Here is a 19,463-nt window from a genome sequence, read left to right on the forward strand (position 1 = left end):
AGTGAGAAAGAGGCTGTTCGTTGCAATTCCTCAAGCGAGTATATCAAGATATCTACTAGTATAGGAGTGTTTCATTTAATTTTACATAAAACCAATATACCCCTTTCCACATTCATAACAAGCATTATCGGGGTTTTCTATTTCTTTGATTTTTCCCCCAAATAATTAAGTCATATTATATACCATGTCATATCTCTAAGTAAATATCTAAGCAGAAAAGGCCTAGTTCCTAGTCTAAACTCTTTAATTATTGTAAGATACCATTCACAAAAAAAAAAAAAAAAAAAAAAAAAAAAAAACTGTAATTACAACAAAGAGTGAAATAAATTGAATTGAATTGAATTGAATTGAAATAACAAGCATTAACTTTTATATCAATATTTAATACTGCTAAAGATTCTATAAATATAACAAACACTTATATATGTATGTGAATATTTTTATAAACAAAAAATAGCATAAACCAATACGCCCTATTCACCTTCTTTGCGAGCGAGCATATCAAATGCAACGCTCAACGCCCTGGGTCACTTTTGCATGGTATTTAAGGCATTTCCGCATATTTTTAAAGTCTCAGGTTGCAGTTGCCAGAGATTAGCACACCATAGACACTCTATATATGCATATATAGGGATATTTCGATAATCTTGTATGGCTGCATGATTTATGAAATTGACATTGCAGCTGGCTGTGGCGCATCAATGTGCATCGATTCCACACGCAGAGCTCCCCACACATTAAAACGAATGAAATTTGTTGCTGCGCTGACAGCTGCAAATGCAAAAGACGTTTGCAGCAACAGCAGCATCGATATGCATACATCGACTAGATATGAGCCCCTTCACAGAGACATGATGGAGTATGACACCAGAGAGAAAGAGAGAGATTGAGAGAGAGAGGGAGTGGGAGAGGGGTGGCTGTTTTATGATACACTTATGACTGCTGCACAATGGTATGGATAAATCGGCGTATACATAAAATGTCGTTACAAATATTTTATAACAGGAAATCCGTTATTTATACGCACATTGTGTACGCTTCTACTTCTTCGTCTCCCTCTTTTTGCTGTTGCTGCTGAAGTGGGTGGGGGTGGGGAGGGGGTGTGGTAGGGAAGCTGGCTGCTCGCTCGTCTCTTTGGCAAATATGAATGAATGTTGTTTGCATTTTGCCTGTCGCCAGACTCTTTGCCTCCTTGCCACGCCCACCGCCCAGCCGTCGCCGCCGTCGCCGCCGTTGCCGTTGCGTGGCGCAATCCTTATGAATTGACTACAATTTTATTTATTATTACTCGCTCAGCTCGGCATCTCGTTCGCTCTCGTATTTCTATGGCATGCGACTTGTTTTCGAGCGTTCCCAAGGCAATTCCATTATGGCCAACAATCCGCCAGCAAATTGCAAGGCTCAATTGATATTGGCTCGCACCAGGCAACAGCAGAAATGCCAGCACAGCAACAACAATGATCGAGAGCTTTAAATGATTTTCAGCGAACAACCTAATTGGCCGGCACCCGAGGCGTCTGTTGTCTATCTATCCTCTGCTGCGCCTCCTTAGACGTGGCTAACAAACTGACGGAAATTATGTGGCAGCTGCGAAAGGTTGCTCTGAGAGAGGCTTTAAAATCTACATGATACCGAAAATTGTCAAAAATTAACTCGAGCCACACGAGCTACAAGCACAGCCCGGCTCAGCTGCGAGATATTATAATGAGATATCCTGTAATATTTGCCTAATGGAGTACTTAGAATGAGCAGGCTTGACAGGTGCTTCAGGTTGGTAGAGACGTTGTACTGATTGAGTGAATGATTGGCTCTGACTGTTGTACTTTGATTGAATCATTCTGATAGGGTTGGACTTACTAACTGCTTCCGGCGGTTTGATTCGCTAACTCCTCTTCAGACAGCTGAGGAGCTCTGATGAACAGATCTGCATTGAGTAACTCTGATGGATTAGCTTTGAGGCTTCGATTGACTGAAAGATTGTTTCTGATTGACTATTAAAAAGTCAGACTAACATTTAAAGACTAATTTTAATTGACTGACTAATTAGTTGACTGCTCAGCTCTGACTGATTGACTGACGGACTGGCTGGCGTTTCTCTGACTGTTACAAATTCAGACTAAAGCTTAATGAATGACTTTGATTGACTCTGAATAGCTGATTGATTAGTTGATTTATGAAATTGAGACTCTGATTGAATGTCTGTAAAGGACTGATCCTCACGGATTGACCCTAACTGATTGACTTATAGACTAGCTGATTGACTGTATGACTGATTCAATGAGCCTGACTGATAAAGAAGAAACTGTGTCGCTGATTGCTTGATGTGATTCTGGTTTACTAGCTCAGTGACTATAAAATTCTCTAATTGATTGTCTTATTGATTAACCAACTGATTGTCTGACCTAAAGAGCTTCACTTTCTCAATGGAAACTAAAATGAAGAAACGCTGCTTTGATACTTCTTCAAGTATTTTTAAGCCTCTTGGCTAAATCTTAGGTTGCCCGAAATGCACAGCAGCTGCTACAATATCGATTCAATCCGTAGCTCCCCGTGTTTCAATTAGATTACTCTACCCCTTCAATATACCACATTAACCACAACACTTTACAGGGTATCAACAACATGCAAAACCTAATTAAAAAGTTGCCCAAATTTGCGAGCTAAACAATTTTGTTGCCTGTTTGTTGTTGTTGTTGTGGTTAACAGACGCGAAGCCCTTCCATAACACAACCACGCCCACAACCACACCCACGGCCACTCCCATGCACGACTTTTGTTGCCGAATCCTGTGAGCACCACACTTTATTGACTTGCTTGGTTTATGCTTTGGGAAACGGCATCGCCAAGACCAACCGATATATATCCACATCCCGTAACTGGGAGACGCACTTGTACCTGTCGTAGCCCCTCTGCAGTAGCTCCTGCTCCAGCTGCTCCTCCACATGGAGCATCTGGTGCACGTCCTGACGCAGCTGCTCCGCCGAGCGTTCGTACAGTTTGCGTGCATCGGAGCGAAACAGCTGAATGGCCAGCAGCAGCTCCGAGTGCCTGTGCTGCAGCTGCTCGGAGCCATAGAGGAATCTATGATGGGCCGCCAGCAGACGCATCACAATGAACCGGCGATAGCGACGCTTCAGCTGCCCAATCGATTGCTCCGGCGCAGGGCGAGTCTGTGTATAACTGAGCAGTGTCAGAACCAGGATGATTAACAGCTTGAGGCTGGCAATGAGCAGCATGAGGGCCATGGGCTTATCCTCCACCAGATTCAGCTGCTCCTGCCAGCAGTACAGATCGCAGCCATGGACTCCGTGACTGTAGTCCAGAATGCCAACCAGAGACACGCAGATCAGGCAGCTGACACCCAGTGCATTGTAGTGGACGCGCAGCAGATCCCTCACCTGTTGCACGATCCCGAACATGTTTACAATTTTGGAGGAGGCGGCTATAAATCGGTGTGAGGAATTATAATTTTGACTGAAAATGCTTTAGCTGCTTACATGGACGAAATATGGAACAAGAATTGATTGATTGAATGGAGGCTAGAAATATTATACTAAAGGGTGATTGACTGAATGATTTGGAATATCTTATTGTGGAAGAATTCAACGATCTTTTACCAGCTCCAAGATATTTCCTAAATTTAGAAGAATTTAATCCTGAGAAATTTAAGTAGTTGTAAATTTTTATTAAACATTATATACAAATCATTTCTATTGACTAAAAACGAAGATCATCGCGAGCAAGCGCTGCGCGTACCGCGGGCAGCAAAGGATTATAGCGACGCGCGGCGGGATGTGGCGGATTATTACGCCGTAGCTCGGGCGGTGGGCCTTGGCGTCGCCAGTGCGCGAGCGGTGGGAAGTGCTGCGCTGGTGTGGAGTGCAGCGGCTTCTGCTGATAGTAGTGCTTGTGGATGGTGACTGGACGCAGATTGAGCTTGAGCTGCTCGGCGCGCTTGTTGGCCAGATACCGTTGACGCTCGATGCTATCCACACTGGCCTTGACGCCGAAGACGAGGTGCAGGAACGGCTTGACCAGCACACTCAGCAGCAGGAAGCCCAAGAAGCCAAAGACGACGGGTGAGATCAGCGTGAAGAGGAAGACGCCCAGTGTGAAGGGATTGAGGACTGTGAAGAAGGCAACAAACTTGATGAACGGATACAGCACGTGCCCCACATGGCTGAACCACTCCTTCTTCTTCCGCTTGAAGAGGGTGTTGTGGCGCAGCAGATATTTGATTTTGCTAAAGGGCGCCTTGGTGGTCGACGGACGTTTGGTGGTTACCACCTGCAGAATTGTGGTTGCCGCCATTGGCGGTTGTGGCTGCTGGCCATGTGGATCCCATGAGGGACCGTGGTGGTGCGAGTGGTACGGCTGCTTGGTGGGATTGGCGAAGACGAGGTGAGCCGGCTGTCCCAGCGGCGGGTGTTCGTATTCGGGTTTCTGCTGTCGACGTCTCTTCTTCTTCTTCTTCTTCTTCTCCTTTTTATTCTTCTTCTTCTTCCTCTTCTTGCGTTTCTTCTTGCGCTTCTTCTTGCCACGACGACGCTTGCGCTTGCGGCGACGGCGAATCCGCTTGCGACGCCGGCGTATTCGCTTGCGTTTTCGCTTTTGACTGTCCTTGGCCCGGGATGACTCCGCCGGCACCTTGCCGTCGCTCTTGTGCTGCTCCAGCGGCTCAGCTGTCGCTGGCTGCACAACCTCAAAGGTGCTGCCCTGCTCCACATGCTGCTCGTGCTTCTCCTGCTCCTGCAGATCCTTATCTAGCTGCTCGAAGATGTTGAATGGCTGCACTGTGCCGGTCTTGTTGAGCTGCTTCTCCTGCTCCAGTTGCAGTTGCTGCAATATGCTAAAGCTGCTGTTCGGCCGCTTCTGCTGCAAGAGCTTCAGCTGCTCCAGCGTCAACTGCTCCAGCACACTGAATGGCTTCTTTGTGGTGCTGTGCTTGAGCTGCTCCTCCAAGTCATGCTGCAGCTGCTGCAGCACGTGAAAGGGCTGTGGAGTCGTGGCTATTGGCTGGCTCTCGGGTATCCACAACAGCTGCGTTTGTGGCCGACGCAGGCCACGCCCCTGACGCAACGGCGCTTGCTGCTTCGCCCTCCTCTTCTCCTGCTGCTGCTCCTGCTGCTGCTGCTGCTCCTGCTGCTGCTGCTGCTGCTGCTCCTGCTGCTGCTGCTGCTGCTGCTGCTCCTGCTGCTGCTGCTGCTCCTGCTGCTGCTGCTGCTCCTGCTGCTGCTGCTGCTCCTGCTGCTGCTGCTGCTCCTGCTGCTCCTGCTCTTGCTCAGCTGTTGGCTGCACCAGTTGCTCGTATAAAGTTTCATAGATTTTTGCAAAATTAAACTCATGCAGGGTATCTGCCAGGCCAACGCTGCCATTGTGGGCGACCTTTGCTGCCAGCTCCTGCTGCTGCTGCTGTTTGCCGTTAAACTCAAACTTTGCTAATCCATCACGCCTGCCGATCTCTGGCTGGGTGCGTGCCCCATCGCTGCTTTGTAAAATCAACAAATAGTATATAAGAAAGTTGTGCAACACTTTCGGCATGTCGTCCTTTCATTTTTCGACCCAACAGCGGCGCCAGGACGTGGCACGAACGAATATTTTCTTGTACTCAGTTTTATGTTTGATTTAATTTCCAACTTTTGCGCTCGACTTGCGAACTTCAACTGACATTTCGCTTTGGCCACTGGCCACATTAACAGCTCGGTTCGCCCAGCTAGCCATGTTGAGTCAGTCCCTCCAGCCAGTCAGCCCAGTCAGTCAGTCAGTCAGTCAATCAGTCAGCCTTTTGGCTACTTGTTGAGCTTGTTGGTTAAACATTTCATTTCATTTCATTTCATTTCACTTGCTCTTGATTTCTAGTTTGTTCTTTATATACTTATAATTCTTACTTTTCGACTCGTTTTGAGTTTTCTTGTTTTCGTTTTCAGTTTTCTTCTGCCTCGCAGTTTTCTTATAAAAGTAAAATTTATTGCCGCTTAGTACATCATCAACGGCTTCTGTTATGACAAATTTACGTACTTGGTGCATTTAACAACTTGTGTAGCACTTAATTATGTTTTGAGCACACGAAATTGCTGTCTAACTTGTTTGCTACAGCAACAGCAACAACAGCAGCAACAAGAACAAGAACTTACAACATTTTGAAGGCAAAGCGAAAGCGAATTTTGTTCGCTCCGAGGGCGCCATGCAAAAAAGTCTTTGGAAAGTGCTTAGCGGGCAATTGAAGTTGCAGTTGGCTGCCGACGAGGTCAGCAGAATTTTCAGATTAGTTCGTGTAACTCGACTCCACGCGCCCCATGCCACTCCTCCCCAACCCTTTGCCACACACACACACATAAGCATAAAAGGTTTTAGTTTCCAGCTCTGTTTGAGTTCGAGCATGCAAAAGTTCTTATCCAGCCGCTCAATAAATCAAGAGATTAGCAGCCGAGTGCTATAAATATGCCAAGAATTAAAATGTTTAATTGTCGCTGTCAATTTCTTAAAAGCTATTTAAACAATATTTCAACGAGCTCTGGCTGCTGCTCTTGATTATTTCAAATATATTCTAATGTTATTTGAGTCGTAAATTTCAATTCCCTTATAGAAAAAACAACTTCAAAGAAACGCCGTCACATGGGCACATTATACACATTTTTCTTCTCTCTTTTTTTCCAAGTAAAATTTATAACATATAACGTAAAATGTCTGGGAGCTCGTTAAATATACGTATATGTCGAGCCAGAAGCCTGAGGTATTTATGTGCTTTATTTGCGAATAAAAAGCTGCTTCAGGTGTGAACAAATCGCGCTTAGAGTTCTTCAATTAGGTATTACAAGGAATTTGAGCCTAATTATAAATTATGGCAAAATTTCTTTTAGCTGAATTTCATAAATATTTTTATGTAATAATTAAAAAAAAAAAATAATAATTTACGAGTTGAACAATATTTATTTGTATTACAATTGTATTACAAAAAATTATATTAATAATTTTTTTATATATATTATTTTTATATATATTTATATTTTTTATATTAAAAAAAAATTTTTTTTATATATACTTTGAAATTGGCTATCAAGTCTAATTTTGTATTTTTTTTATTTATTTATTCATTCCTATTTTGTTGGCAAAAGAATTACTTTTATATTATTACTACCAAAACTCTAAAAACTCTCACATATATAGAAAATCCCAGAGCTTATTGAACTGACCACGTGTGTAATGAAGCTAGCCAATAAAAAGCTCACAAAATCGTGCGCTTTCATCATAAACCATATATTATATTCTACTTTACAAAAGCAAAAAAAAAAAAAATAAATAAATATATATATATATATATATATATATATATATATATATATATATATATATATATATATATATATATATATATATATATATATATATATATATATATATATATATATATATATATATATATTCTACTATTAACCTTAATAATCCCTTGTCCAATAATAGACGCAATCGAATCTAAACACTTGTTTGCAGTTAATTGTCAGACCTGGTTCATTGGGCTCCATGCGTGGGATGTTCTCAATTGTTTTCGGTTAATAGCGCTGCGAGACCATGTGATCTGTAATCAATGGCATTCTGAGCAGCCATTATCGATTATCGCTTTTGGCAAACTTTTATTAGACACTTTGCTGAATTACACATTTTACGAGATTTTTGTGAAGAGAAAGGGAGAGTGAGGTAGGGAGAGAGAGAGGGAAGCACTGGCAGCGGCAGAGTCATAGTCAGCGTCGCCTCTTAATAGCTGTAAAAATGCAGGAATGTGGCAAATGGTTCAGGTGTTGGAGCACGGACAGGTGTTGATAACAATGGCGGCCCATCAAAGTGATTGACTGCTCTACAGTACCCTCTCCATGTCCGCCTACCTCTCTCCCTTTCACCCTCTCTCTCTCCACTGTCTTTATTGCTGAAAGGCAGATGCTGTGGCTTCTATGTGGCTCCATCACTTGTTTGGCGCTCGCCCCCTCTCTCTCTCTCTCTCTCGGCCTCTATATTGCCAATTAGGCGTGGCATGCAATTTGAACAATTTGAGCAATTTTCAGCACGTTGGGGCACCCGATCGGGCACTGATTGACATATTGTTTGAGTTAGTTATTGCCGTCACACGCATCAAATGACGATTGTTGCCATGACAGTGCATGCCACTCACATACCACTCCATTGCTAATTTGATTGCAATTTCACACACACACACACACACACTCACATAATGTGAACATAATAGCAACGCTGACAATTTCAATATCACATTGAAATACTAAACTAGAGGCTAGGTAAGCGCTGCAGCTCGTGTCGAGCAGTTGGTTGCCTTTCCTTTTGCTCTCCAATCAAATATTAAGCAAGCACACCACATACATACATATAATACATAGAGAATTATAGACATATGTACATATATACATTCCCAAGATGTTTGCCAATTTGTTGCGCTTGTATCAGCTGCCGCGTCTGGTGCTGCAGGCGCCGCCAATCCGCGCTTTGAGCGCCTCGGAGCCGCGCTTTAAGCTGGACGCGTGCAACATGTATGAGAAGCTTAAGTTCGAGTTCGACGAGGAGAACAAGAAGCGGGCTGAGTTCTTGATATCCACCTATCCGGAGCCGGAGCGACGCGGAGCTCTGCTGCCCCTGCTCGACCTGGCGCAGCGACAGCATGGCTGGCTGCCCATCACAGCGATCCAGGCCGTGGCCGAGATGCTCAAGCTGGAGCCGTTTGTGGTGTGGGAGGTGGCCAATTTCTATACCATGTTCAATCTGCGTCCCATTGGCATGTTCAGGCTGAAGGTGTGCATGACCACGCCCTGTCGGCTGCGTGGCAGCGACGACATATGGCGCACCTGTGAGAATGCATTGAAATTGAAGGATGGCGAAACATCGAAGGACATGCAGTTCACCCTGACTGCCACCTACTGCATGGGCGCCTGCGTCAATGGGCCCGTAATTGCTGTCAACGATGATCTCTACGAGGATCTGGATGTGCCGGAGACAGAGAAACTGCTGTCGGAATTGAAATCTGGCATAATGCCGCCAGCAGGACCGCGCCGAGATCGTTTCGCCTCTGAGCCCAGATCCGGCCTGACTAGCTTGTTAACTGAGCCACCGTCCGCGGGCTTTGGCATGCAGGAGCTGAGTCCCAAGGCGAAGCCATGTTAAGAATGTTTTCCACACTGATTTTCTTTGGGTTAAGGCAATAAATTTGCATTTATTATGACCAACAGCAGCAGCAGCAGCAGCAGCAATGGCATAATATTAAAGTCCCAGCTTTTTCTTGAAAGCTCCTGCTGCCAACAGCTGTTGCTGTGCAGCTAACCTCGTCCTTATTGCATAGCCGTATCTCTCTCTGTGTGTAAGTGTGTGTTTGTCAGTGTATCCCTCCTACTGGCGAAAGGACATGCTTTGCAATTTCACAGCGCTCGCAAAATAAACAACAAACGGCAAATGGCAGCCGTGCCAGCGAATCAAGCGCGAAACAGCGCCCAAGTCCAAGTCCTGGCCTCCCGCCTGCCATGTCCTGTCAGCCAATGCAGCAAGTAATCAGCTTTTGCCTTGTCTTCCCTGCCGCTCTATCTGCCTGTCCGTCCGCCAGTCCCAGCTGCCGTTGCATGCTGTGGTTTGACCTCGGGGCACAAAACCCCGTTGGCGCTCTAATGAAATGTTGGCAGCCATCAACATGCAGCAGCAGCACGGCCAACAACAACTAAAACTACGATAGCGATAGCAACAGCTTCGATATTGTTTTAGCCAAAATAGTTTTAATTGCAACACGCCCCCTAAAGCGGCTAACAACTTTTGGAGCATACCTCGTGAAGCGTATGCACACCAAGGGCTATTGATTTTCCCCAACACAATGCATTTATTGTCGCATAAATATTCAATGAAATTAATTAAATCTGCCATCGAATGAAGTTAAAAATACCTTGGCTTTTCTAGCTCTGGCAACGCTGCGATCAGTTTGAAGTTGGCAACGCAACCGCTACAAGTGGTTGGATGAAGAAGAAGAGTCAGTTGTGCGGGAAAAGTTAGTTAGTCAAATTGCGCCTTATTATTTTTTACTAAAAAAAATAGTGAAAATATTATTTTTTAAATATTTTTGTTGCTGTGTAAATATGGAGGTTTTGTGCTATATAAGCGTCAAAGAAGCGCACAATAAGAGTCCAATTGGAAGTTATGTTAACCCAATAAGAATGTTGTGTACTTCAAGTTGAATACGCGATCAAATCAGCGATCCTGCAAGAAGTGTGCAAGCAAAAAAATAGTTAACTTGCTTAAAGTCTTATTTAATAATATTAAAAAATGTTTATCAAATGTTTATTTATTGTTGGAGCAACGCAAATCTAATTAAGGCTGCCACAATTCCAATTGTATATGTAAATAAATATTAGGGCGACCTCAACTTTTATTATAATGTGGCAGCGTTGCGATCAGCATGAAGTCGGCTGCGCTACAGCCACAAGTGCGCGGCTTTATAAAATAAATACGAGGGAAATTTTTTTGTTTTTATTTTTTTTAAGTGATCAAAGTGCCAAAAACCACAATTCAATTTAAATTGATTGGTAAGTGCATGCTTGTAGCTGACATGCTATTGCAGGGTAACTGGCCGTTGCCTACAAATTGTTTCAAATTGTTTTTATTGCTTTTTGTTGTTTGCTGTTAGACAAACTACTCGAACAATGCGGATTTACAGTTTTAATAAATCTGTTTGTCACTTTTGTTTGCCGCTTCAATGGCCATCAGCAACAGCAGCAACAGCAACAACAGCAGTGCACGCCCATCGCCCAAAGCCCGCCCACCGTTTTGGGGGCCGCATTGTCGCTGTCCCAGTGCCTGGCGTTGAATTTTTAAATGAAAATTGTTGCTATTGAAAGTTTTTAATTTCTCTCTCAGTGTGTGTGTGTGTGTGTGTGTGCGTATTTTTATTATTATTTAATGTTTTTGTTGTTGCCGTTGCTGCTGCTGATGCTGCGTGATTTTCGCTGGCTGTGAACGGCACCTTTGGGAAATTAATATCGTTTTTGGTAGCAAGGCACGCGGCGCACACACATCACCAAATGTCCTCTTCAATGGGACGAGGAGGAGGTGGCGGATGAAGCCACTCAACCCAGAGTCCACTGGCCCGACTTGTCCAAGCCAACTAGCTGCGGCAGAGCGCAGCGGCGCTCAGCCAGAGTCACGCGGCAGCAACTCGTGACCTGAGCTTCAACTTTACTTTTTGTTGTTTGTTGTTGTTGTTGTTGTTGTTGCTGTTGTGACCACGTTGCACGTACGCCCGCGCTGACCCCCAGGCTAGCCTTTGTTGCCCGTTGCCCGTTGCCCGTTGCCAGTTGCTGGTTAGCTGGTTGCCAGTTTGCCTGTCGTTGACAACTTTTGTTTCGCCCGCATCCGCATCCACCGCATCCATAATTGCTGCTGGCGGCGCCGTGTATCCTTGTTATCCATAACAGATTGCATGCTGCTTTTTGCGTAACTGTGCGCCGTGTCCTTTTATTACTTTTTGCGCAATTACTCATTACGTTATTGCATTTCATATTTCTGATATACACGCATAGTTGACTAAGCAGTCTCGCAGCGCAGCAGCCGGACGAACAACAGTAGGAGCAGCGGGCGAGTAGCGGGCATCGGGGCGAGCAGCAAGTAGCTCGTTGCCAGGCGCTCTGCGCTGCCCTCTGAAATAATTAGAAATATTTTTACGCAATTCCATTGGAGAGTTGTCCAATTTGTACGCAGCATTAAAAGCAACAGCAGAACTGAGCTCTCTTTGTCCTCCTCCTCCTCCTCCCTCTGCCCCGCCTTGGATTTCGGTTGCACTTTTGCTGCCCGCGGCCTTGTCGCCTGCAAAGTTTTCATTTGCATGTTTCTAGTTAATTGAATTATGCACAACTTTCCGCTTGGTGCTCTTGGCGTGGTGGGCATCCGGCACCCCGCAGCTCCGTCCCCATTTAGCCCATCCCCATCTCCATCCAAGCCCGTCAGCATTTATATAAGCGCTTTGAGGTTGCCTTTTGCGCCAGTTGGTGCTGCTGATGTTAAGCATACGCCCCACCAGCCCCACTAGAGGGCTCATTAACTTGAACGCCCCGCCCCAATCCTGTTCGAGTGCAGCGGCCACTCTTTGACTTGGCAGCCGGAATAGCTCGAGTAGCTGGAGTAGCTGGAGTAGCTGGCTGCTTACATCTTCTCTGATTTCCTTTTATGTATACGCCATAAAAGTCCGTACCCAGTTTATTACATTCCAAAGCTGTGTTGCTAGCTACGAAGTCGTGTCATCGGCTGGCAATAAAAATTGCTCCTGCTGCTTCGACCATTGTTAGAGCAGCATCGGCAGCAGCTCCACACATGCTGCCGCCGAGGGGAACCGGAGTGAGAGGCAGTGCGTAGTCAGCCGAATTTAAATTTGACTTTTATTAAGCGCAAAATCAAAGTGGAGAAATTTATCTGACTGTAGACGCTGTTGCTGGTTGGGCATGCCAGGCATATTTGAGAGAGAGAGAGAGAGAGAGAGAGAGAGAGAGAGAATTAGACTCGTATAGCCAAGTATAAAAGCAATTTTATTGCTCAAGTTTTGCTGCTCGATAGGATAAGCCCCTCTCATTTATGTCCGTTGCCGGGCAACATGTTGCCGTTGCCGTTGCCTGTTTCTCTGTCTCTGCTGTTCCTCTCTCTCTATCTTTGTCTCTCTCTCTTTCTCTCTCTCTCTCTCTGCCAGCATTTCGATTCGTATCCCAAGTCCAATCTTTTGTGGGCGTCTGCCACTTGCCACCGGGCCTGGGGGGGGGCGTTTCGAGCTAACTATTAAAGTGCTGTTAACTTTATTATTTCGAGCACTTGTTGTATAATGTGGCATGGCTGTCATGGCAACTTACAGCCATAGTTTGTGAGAAAATAAAAACACACACATACACGCACACACACACACACACACACACGTACACAGGCCGCTGCAAGGTGGCTTTGCGGGGCAGTCATAATTTGGCAAAAGTGGTTGGCAAATAAATACATATTCGTATATACATACATATGTATATATATGCTCAGGCAAATATTTGCTGCCAAATAGCTTTTCTATGCAAAAAGTTTGCCATTTGCTGCTGTTGTTATTGTTGTTGTTCTTTTTCTACATAAACTCGCATAATCGAATAATACATTTAACTTTGGCCATTCTTTAAGTTACGCTAAACTAAATACATGTGAAATATTGTAAACATTTGTTTTTGTTATTCGCTTCTTCGAAAGCCAAACTAAAAGTTTGTTACTTCAAGAGCTCGGCGCAATCCCTCAGGGCATAACACAACAGAATTGAAGTTGCCCCGCCTCCGCCTCCACCCCCATAGCCCAAAGCCAATCCCGAGTCAAAGCGAACTTTTGCTCTATAATAGATATTACTTACCACTTGCTAATTAGCACCTGCTTTGCACTCAATTATGCACCTGACTTCCTTATTCAGTACAATATTCATTATTATCTTTCGTTTTGTTTTTTTTTTTTTTCTCTTTGCAGCTCTCAACACAAGTGAAAAGTGAAAATTGCTTGAAATGCAATTGGAAATTATTTATTGAATTTTTCAGTGATTTTTCGTGAACAAAAAATGTTATGTGAGTACTTTGTGGTTTTTTTATGTTCGATATATGGCTAGATAAATACAGTTATATTATTAATTATTATGCTTTAATATTTATTATTATATATTATGATATTTGATTTGGTTCATGTGGTGGGAAATTTGTAAACTAATAAGTTAGTAGGATATTTTGATTTAGATAGGTAATCAAAATATCCTAATGTTTACTCCTAGCTCGCAAATAAATCTCTCAACAGATTTATGATTTGAGCTCTGTTCAAAGTCATTCAAAGAAAGCATATTCCCTTGCGATATGAGCAAGAGCTTTCTTCTTTTGAGCTCATTGAGTCGAACTATTCGTATAACGCTTTTTTTCACAAAGACTATTTAAGGAGACATACGATTGATTCGTTTCCCATGACGACAAAAGGTGAGCAAATAGCTGAAGAGCGAATGCAGAGGGTCTTCACACTCGCATACATATGCACACTCTCAACTCACGAACGCAATTGATATGCTAGACGATCCCGAACGAAGTCATCGAAGTACCTATAGAATCGGTTGCTCTCTGAGTCTTTGTCTGTTTGAAGAGTGTGAATAAAATTTGCAGACGTCGAGAAACGATTTGCAGTGCTGGCAAGCAATGTTATTTAATTCATATGCTAATTTGCAACTATTTTACTTTTATGTTTACTTACTTATTTACTTATTTATATATTTAAATATTAAATTTACATAGTTTTTATTTAAAATTTTTATTTTATATACATATTTGGCATTGATTTTGTACACATAAAATAAATTCTACATTTTATAATTTCGTGCTTAAAGCTAAATGAATGATTAAATTTACGTTAATTAAATATAATTAATTTAATTTTATTATTTATTACTATTATTTTTTTTACTTTTTTATTTATTTACTTTTATTTAACTAATCAAATTAATGTATATATATAAAATTATATGTATACAATTAATTATTAAATTTACGTTAATTAAATATTAATTTTATTATATATTAGTATTATTTTATTTACTTTTTTATTTATTTACTTTTATTTAACTAATCAAATTAATGTATGTAATATAATATACATATAATATTTTACATTTATTTTCCGCACATTCTTTAAATTCTGTCAGCAAATTCATTTTTCTTCTTTTTTCATTTTTTCTTCTGTGTGGATCTATATTTCATAAATTTATTTTTCATAAAACTTGGACTAAAGTATAAAAAGTCGAGGCTGGCTGAAACAAGTTTGTTGTCTAGGCAATGAATTGTTATGCTCTTTGACAAAACTTTTAAAGCGGGTATCATGTTTCCGTTGAAACGAATGTAGCAGACTAACTAAGCTAATGAACGTTTCGATTTGGTATATATATTAAATATTATAAATAACATGTTTTCAATCTCAATTAACATTCGAGTTGATGGATAGTACTCCATTCATTAATTAACTTTTGCAAACTAGCTAAGCTAAACTCTTAAAATTATAGCATCAGCATATTAATTGAATATATTTCATTGTGAGTCTTTGACTTTCTTAAGAAATACTTGGATAATAGAGTATTAAACAGTTTGAAAGCATCATCCACTTCCCTCTATATACATTTCCGCCCCCCTCACACTCTTATAAATTCATAAATTATGTTGCTGCTGCTGCTGCTGCTTTGATGAGCATCTATTTAAAAATGTATAACAAGTTGTCAGGCATTCAATTAATACACTTCTCTCCATTTAAATCAACTTGAGAATTGCACAATAAATGTTAATTAGCAAAATTTAATAAGCTAAATTGAAATAATTTATAATTAGCTGGCATACTTAATTGGATATAGAGGGCGGGGATGAGGCGATGTTTTCTCTGTTTGTTGTTTATTATTTTTATTAATACATTTTGGTTTTGTGTTGGATTCTCATTTCGAGCCGCGATGCCCAGATGCAACCCTTGAGTATTTAAAAATCAACAAGAATTGCGTTTGGACAATCATAGCTAAAAATCGAATTAACCAAATATATGTTTGTATATAGTATACACTTGAAAGCTTTTAGCCGCTGGGAAACCGGGCCAGCTGCTCGATTCGTTAGTCCATGATATCACATGGCATCAGCTGTAACATTTCCCAAAAATTGAGAAGAAGAGGAAAAATGAAAGCAAAATCAAAAGAAAAACCCCTTTATGCTGGAACTTAATACGGCATTGAGGTTCGTCCCGGCTCCATGTCCATTCAGCTGCTTGCTTAAAGTCTTTCACTCCATTATGCTCGGATCGCATAGAGAAAAAAAAAAATACAGAAAACACAACTTAGCCGCGCGTACAGAAGTGTAGGAGATCCTTGAGGGTCGCGGGTCAGGCGTCAGGGGTCAGGCGGGAGCTCGCGGCGCTGGCTGTCAGCTTGGCTGGCCATAAAGTGTCGGAAGAATCACAAAATCATTGTAAATGTTGAACGAATCTCGCATTACACGCAAGGGGCTGGCCAAGACAACTTTAGGGGTTTGGTGGGTGTGGCAAGTGTGGCGGGTGTGGCGGATGGCGGATGGCGGATGGTGGTGCTTGGTTGATTGCGATAGTGGGTGGGCTGGTTGGTGGCTTCGTGGTTTGGTGGCTTTCAATGGTGGTTAGGGTAGTCCTCGCTCTCTGTCTCTCTCTCTCTATCTCTCTCGCTTTGGGCTCTCGCGCTGCACTTCTTGATTAAATTTTTGCACTGCAAGTGCAAAATGAACTTGCCAGCGCATATGTCCTTGCCACAACAAGGGAGAGGTGTTGCTGGTGTGGGTGCTTCTGAATGGACACTTGTATCCTGGCAGGACTTGGCGTTGGCATCGGCGTTGGCGTTGGCGTGTCTGCGGTTTTTATTTCGCTTGCGTTGTCTGTCCTGTGGCCTGTGTCTTGTGTCTTTTATTGTGGCTGCGAAACGTTGCCCATTGTTGGTAACAGTAAAACTGCATTCCAGCCAAGCACGACTTGATGATGCTCCTCACCCCGCTCTCTCTATCTCTCGCTGTGCCTGTTGATGTGCGTGTGTCCATGGCCCGTGTCGTTGTCCGTTGCGTGTCAGGCTACTGTTATTACAATATATCCTTAGCTGTTCAGCAGCGCTCCTTGGACTCGTTTCGAGTCCCTTCCTGCCAGCACACTCGGCCGCAGCAAGGGTTGCCTTTTGATAAGAACATCAAACTTCGGTTTCGTGCTATTGCTGTATCCTTCGGCTTCGTTCTGCTTTGCCATTAAATTTTAAATTAAATTGTCCTGACATTCTTATGTGCATTTTGTGGATCTGTTTTGGAGCTACTTTTATGGACGTTGGTTAATTGGAATTGATTGAAAGTTATTTGATGTTTTGCCATTTCAAGCCGAATTCAAAGCCAAAACCAAAAACCCAACAGCAACAACAAAACTTTCGTCAAGGGAATATCGAGGCCAACACTTGCTCTCTGTGTGGGCTCCGTTTGTTAATAGACTTGCAAAAGTAATTAACATAATTTAATTAGGTGCTCGGCATTAATTTTACGCACGGAATTAAGTGTTGAATTTTAAGTGTTTCCATTTTAATTGAGCGACATTTTTCAGTCACGGAGCGGCCAATGAAACGCCTCTACACACTAATAACAATAATACGTGCGTGCGTGCGTGTGCGTGCGTGTGTGTGTGTGTGTGAATGGAGCAAGTTCTGTTTGAATTCCAGACTAATTAAGTAAAACAAAAGGTAATCCTCGCTGACAGCATGTGCAGAATGTGACTGGAACGCGAGCCGATGTTTATTTTCAAATGAAAGAAACAGCAAGACAGCGTTTTTTTTCCTTTTATTTATTTTTTAGATTCTAAAATGGGTTAGGTAAAGAAATCACATGTGACAGGGCATTAGTTTAAGCTTTACGTTTGCGAGTGTGTGGGTGTGTATGTGTGTGTGTGAGTGTGGGAGTGTGGGAGAGCTCGAGTTGAAAAGAGATTGATTTATTTAATCAATAAAACGAAAGCAATGGGAATTGAAATCGACAGAGAAATATTTATAAATGTTACAACTAAACTTTAAATAAAGAAATAAATATAAAGAACATTATTAAAAAAATAATAATATTTAAATTATTTAAAAATAGATACAAATCAGAGAAGACTTCAGAAATAATAAGAAATAATTATAAAAAAAATTAAATATAAATACCTAATAATTAATTACTTCAGATAAAAAAATATTTATAAAGAAAATCAATAAAAAATACCTAATAACAATATATTTCCATAAAGAATAAAAAATAAATAAAAAATACCTAATAACAAAATACTTACTATGAAAAAAATAAATATAAAAAATTAATAAAAAAAAAATTATAAACAATACTTAATATCTATTTATAGAAACAAAAAAATTTAGGTTTTTTATTTTTTATATTTATTTTTTTCATAGTAAGTATTTTGTTATTAGGTATTTTTTATTTATTTTTCTAACCCAATTTATAGCCTTGTATATGGGTTACACTTCAAGTGCAGAGTCATGTATAAAAGCACGTATCCTATCTAAGCTATCAAAATTTCCATTAACATACATTAATATGTATTTTGATTTTCATAGAATAAACACAAACGCAATTCCCATCGGATGTGCATTCAATTTATAAAACTTGTAATTAAATTCTTTATCAATGTTAAACAGACAGAGTTACACACACACACACACACACACATATATACATTTGCATTTGCATTCGTTTCAAGTCCATAAACCTGTGCACCCCTTTCGCTTCTCTTAAAGAGTATTAAAAATGTAACTTGCGCTGTTATTTTTATGGCCAATGAAAGCAAACTTTGCGACGGCAGTCGACGCTCACACTGTCAGGAGAAGGCGGAGAGGAGGAGGAGGAAGAGAAGGAGCTGGAGGTAGCCAGATCATAAAGAGCGAGTTGCTCGTTTTCCAGAAACAACATTGAAAGGCGGCTGCTCGTAAAAAAGGCCCGAGCCTAATAAAAATGCCGCAGCACGTACGTCAACCTGCTGGCATTAGTCTAAGGCACACACACACAGGCACACACACACAAGCACACACACGCATGTCTGGGCATCTCTCTCCCTGGAGCTGGCAGCAATAACTACAAAGGATATTGACTGTACTCAGGCTGTTGTTATTAATTTGCAAAACGCAAACTTGTTTCTCATTTGCGCGCCATATCCGGCGATATATATCGGATAATCAGACATCGTCGAAAGCAATTTTGATTCGGGTTACATTTTGCTTTGCTTGTGTGGTTTGTTTTGCCTTTTGCGTTTTGTTTTCCTTTCGCTCGCACAAATGTATGAAGCGTGTCCAAGGAAAGTCAATGTGGAGCGGGTTGTAGTGCTCCACCACCTCTCGAATTCAGCTGGGAGCATATCGAATTGCAGTTGTTGGTCCATTAGGCGAACCACTTGAATTCGGTCAGCTTTTAGCAACGGATATATATGCTAGAGGGAGCGAAGGAGAGGGAGCCAAAGAGAGGGCGAGTGCGTGAGTGTGAGTTCTGCTATAAGCCAAAAACAAATGGCAAATATTGTGTATTGCCACGCAAAAGGCTGGCCAAAGTGTCGACTTTACTGTGTAAATTGAGCTGCTAATGGGAGCCCACAGCATAAATACAATAACAATATATATATATAGCCGAATATATAGAGATGGATGTACAAAAGAAGCCTTTGTTGTTCTTGACATTATCGCTGCTGTTGTCTGTTTGCCAAGACAAAAGGCGTGGCGCCGCTCTCCTCCTCCGCCTCCTGTTCAAAGAAAAAAGAAAAGGCAGCAGCAGCCGTTGGGTTTCCCATAGATATCACGCATACGCCGCGTGTAGTGTCGCTGCTTGGTAAATTTAATCTGAGAGAGCAACTTTATTAGGCCACGTTAACAGCTACTTGGCCAGCTACTT

The 19,463-nt window shown here is 42.0% G+C and overlaps 3 protein-coding genes across 3 annotated transcripts; 1 reads left to right on the top strand and 2 right to left on the bottom strand.

Annotated features, from left to right (window-relative positions):
* Nucleotides 1-2,522: 2,522 nt before the first annotated feature.
* On the bottom strand, nucleotides 2,523-3,550 carry LOC108652346 (uncharacterized). The gene has a single exon (XM_018102515.3). The coding sequence runs from the start codon at nucleotides 3,417-3,419 to the stop codon at nucleotides 2,820-2,822; it is 600 nt and encodes a 199-aa protein (XP_017958004.1). The 5' UTR covers nucleotides 3,420-3,550; the 3' UTR covers nucleotides 2,523-2,819.
* Nucleotides 3,551-3,682: 132 nt separating this feature from the next.
* Nucleotides 3,683-6,912, bottom strand: LOC108650131 (uncharacterized). Its single transcript, XM_030382867.2, has one exon. The coding sequence runs from the start codon at nucleotides 5,539-5,541 to the stop codon at nucleotides 3,718-3,720; it is 1,824 nt and encodes a 607-aa protein (XP_030238727.2). The 5' UTR covers nucleotides 5,542-6,912; the 3' UTR covers nucleotides 3,683-3,717.
* Nucleotides 6,913-8,343: 1,431 nt separating this feature from the next.
* On the top strand, nucleotides 8,344-9,266 carry ND-24L (NADH dehydrogenase (ubiquinone) 24 kDa subunit-like). Its single transcript, XM_018102513.3, has one exon. The coding sequence runs from the start codon at nucleotides 8,425-8,427 to the stop codon at nucleotides 9,163-9,165; it is 741 nt and encodes a 246-aa protein (XP_017958002.1). The 5' UTR covers nucleotides 8,344-8,424; the 3' UTR covers nucleotides 9,166-9,266.
* Nucleotides 9,267-19,463: the final 10,197 nt, after the last annotated feature.

Source organism: Drosophila navojoa, chromosome 4, assembly GCF_054131105.1.
Source record: "Drosophila navojoa isolate 15081-1374.11 chromosome 4, UAZ_NAV_1.0, whole genome shotgun sequence".
Lineage (NCBI taxonomy): Eukaryota > Metazoa > Arthropoda > Insecta > Diptera > Drosophilidae > Drosophila > Drosophila navojoa.